Source organism: Chenopodium album, chromosome 24 (genome assembly GCF_948465745.1).
Source record: "Chenopodium album chromosome 24, dcCheAlbu1.1, whole genome shotgun sequence".
Lineage (NCBI taxonomy): Eukaryota > Viridiplantae > Streptophyta > Magnoliopsida > Caryophyllales > Amaranthaceae > Chenopodium > Chenopodium album.
The window spans coordinates 10,680,310-10,681,575 of NC_137857.1; the positions used below are offsets into that span (position 1 = coordinate 10,680,310).

General features: G+C 42.2%; 1 protein-coding gene across 1 annotated transcript; it reads right to left on the bottom strand.

The window, feature by feature from the left end:
- Nucleotides 1-204: 204 nt before the first annotated feature.
- LOC145610548 (uncharacterized) lies at nt 205-991 on the bottom strand. The gene has a single exon (XM_081665864.1). It carries the CDS (start codon nt 967-969, stop codon nt 205-207), a length of 765 nt encoding a protein of 254 aa, XP_081521990.1. The 5' UTR covers nt 970-991.
- Nucleotides 992-1,266: the final 275 nt, after the last annotated feature.

A 1,266-nucleotide genomic window follows, 5' to 3' on the forward strand; every position in this document is an offset into this window, starting at 1 on the left:
CATTTTATGTAGACAACAACTTGTGTTATTGGAAACTTGTTACAATTGCTATGAATAAATGCTGCTCATCTAGTGTAATTAGATTATTCCAAAATACAAACATTGTATGTTGAACTTAATACATGTACTAATGAATGAAAAAAGCTAAGGCCCGTTCAACGACGGACTATCATCGCCGATCTATAATGTTATGTCAATTAAATCTTATGCATCCGAATCCGAGTACTGTTGGACATTGTGATGTGTTGCAGCATTCATATGGTGGAGCTGATGACCAGCAAAAGAGTATCCACTGGGGTAACCTAGCCCCGTGGACACCGGTGGAGGAACGGGGCGGTTGTTGTTGTTGATGGCAGATCGCTCGAGGGTTTGTACCTGACTCTTCAAGAATTTGACATAATGAATCGCTTCGTCTAGCATCGAAGCAGTGTCCATTTTTGTACCACCAGGGACGAGTCTCTGCAGGATCCTTATCCTCTCACTGATCCTCTCCCTCCTATGCCGAGCAGCTATACTCTGAGGGTCTTTCGATATCCTAACGTTCCGTCTCTTCGGTGGCTTCACTGCTTCAGGGTCGATGTAGATCGGTTGCATAGCTGCTATCCTGAATATCATCTCTCGCATTGCAGCCATTGAGGTTTGCTTATGTGATGGCGACGATGATGTTCCGTTGTTCTCATTGCTGTCGTTGCTATAAGAAGGGAACAAACTCGGCAACAAAGAATTGTTGTTATTGTTGTTGGAGAATGATATGGTTGTTTGTGGATCATTCAAGAAAGCTGGTGAATTAAAATGCTGAGGCAAGCTCCCCCCACCCCCGTTAAACGACATCATTGGGGTGTTGTCGTCGTAGGGGAGACTGCCGCCTCCTTCGTTCCCGGAGGCTGCGGCGGGTTTATCCATGTGCATCGTCATAAGCATCATCTCAATTTGGTCATCTGGTGTGGACTTAAATAGGTCAATGTCCATCTCTATAATATTACCTCACAAACTAACTTTTATAGTATATAAGGGTAAGCGTTCGTATCGCTCTCTAGGGAATTGAGCTAGTAAAATATAACGGAGTTATTGGCGAATGGCGAAAGCCAAACCGAAAAGCAGGGAATGGGGAAGGCAAAGTGAAGAGAGTGTAGACTGAGAGTTTGTATCAGAATTTTCAGTGAAGAAAGGAAGATAAGAGTGATATATAAAAAAAAAAAAAAAATGTAACACTGATTTTTTAGAACAGTATTCACTTAATAAGGAAAGTGGTATATATAAAGAAAC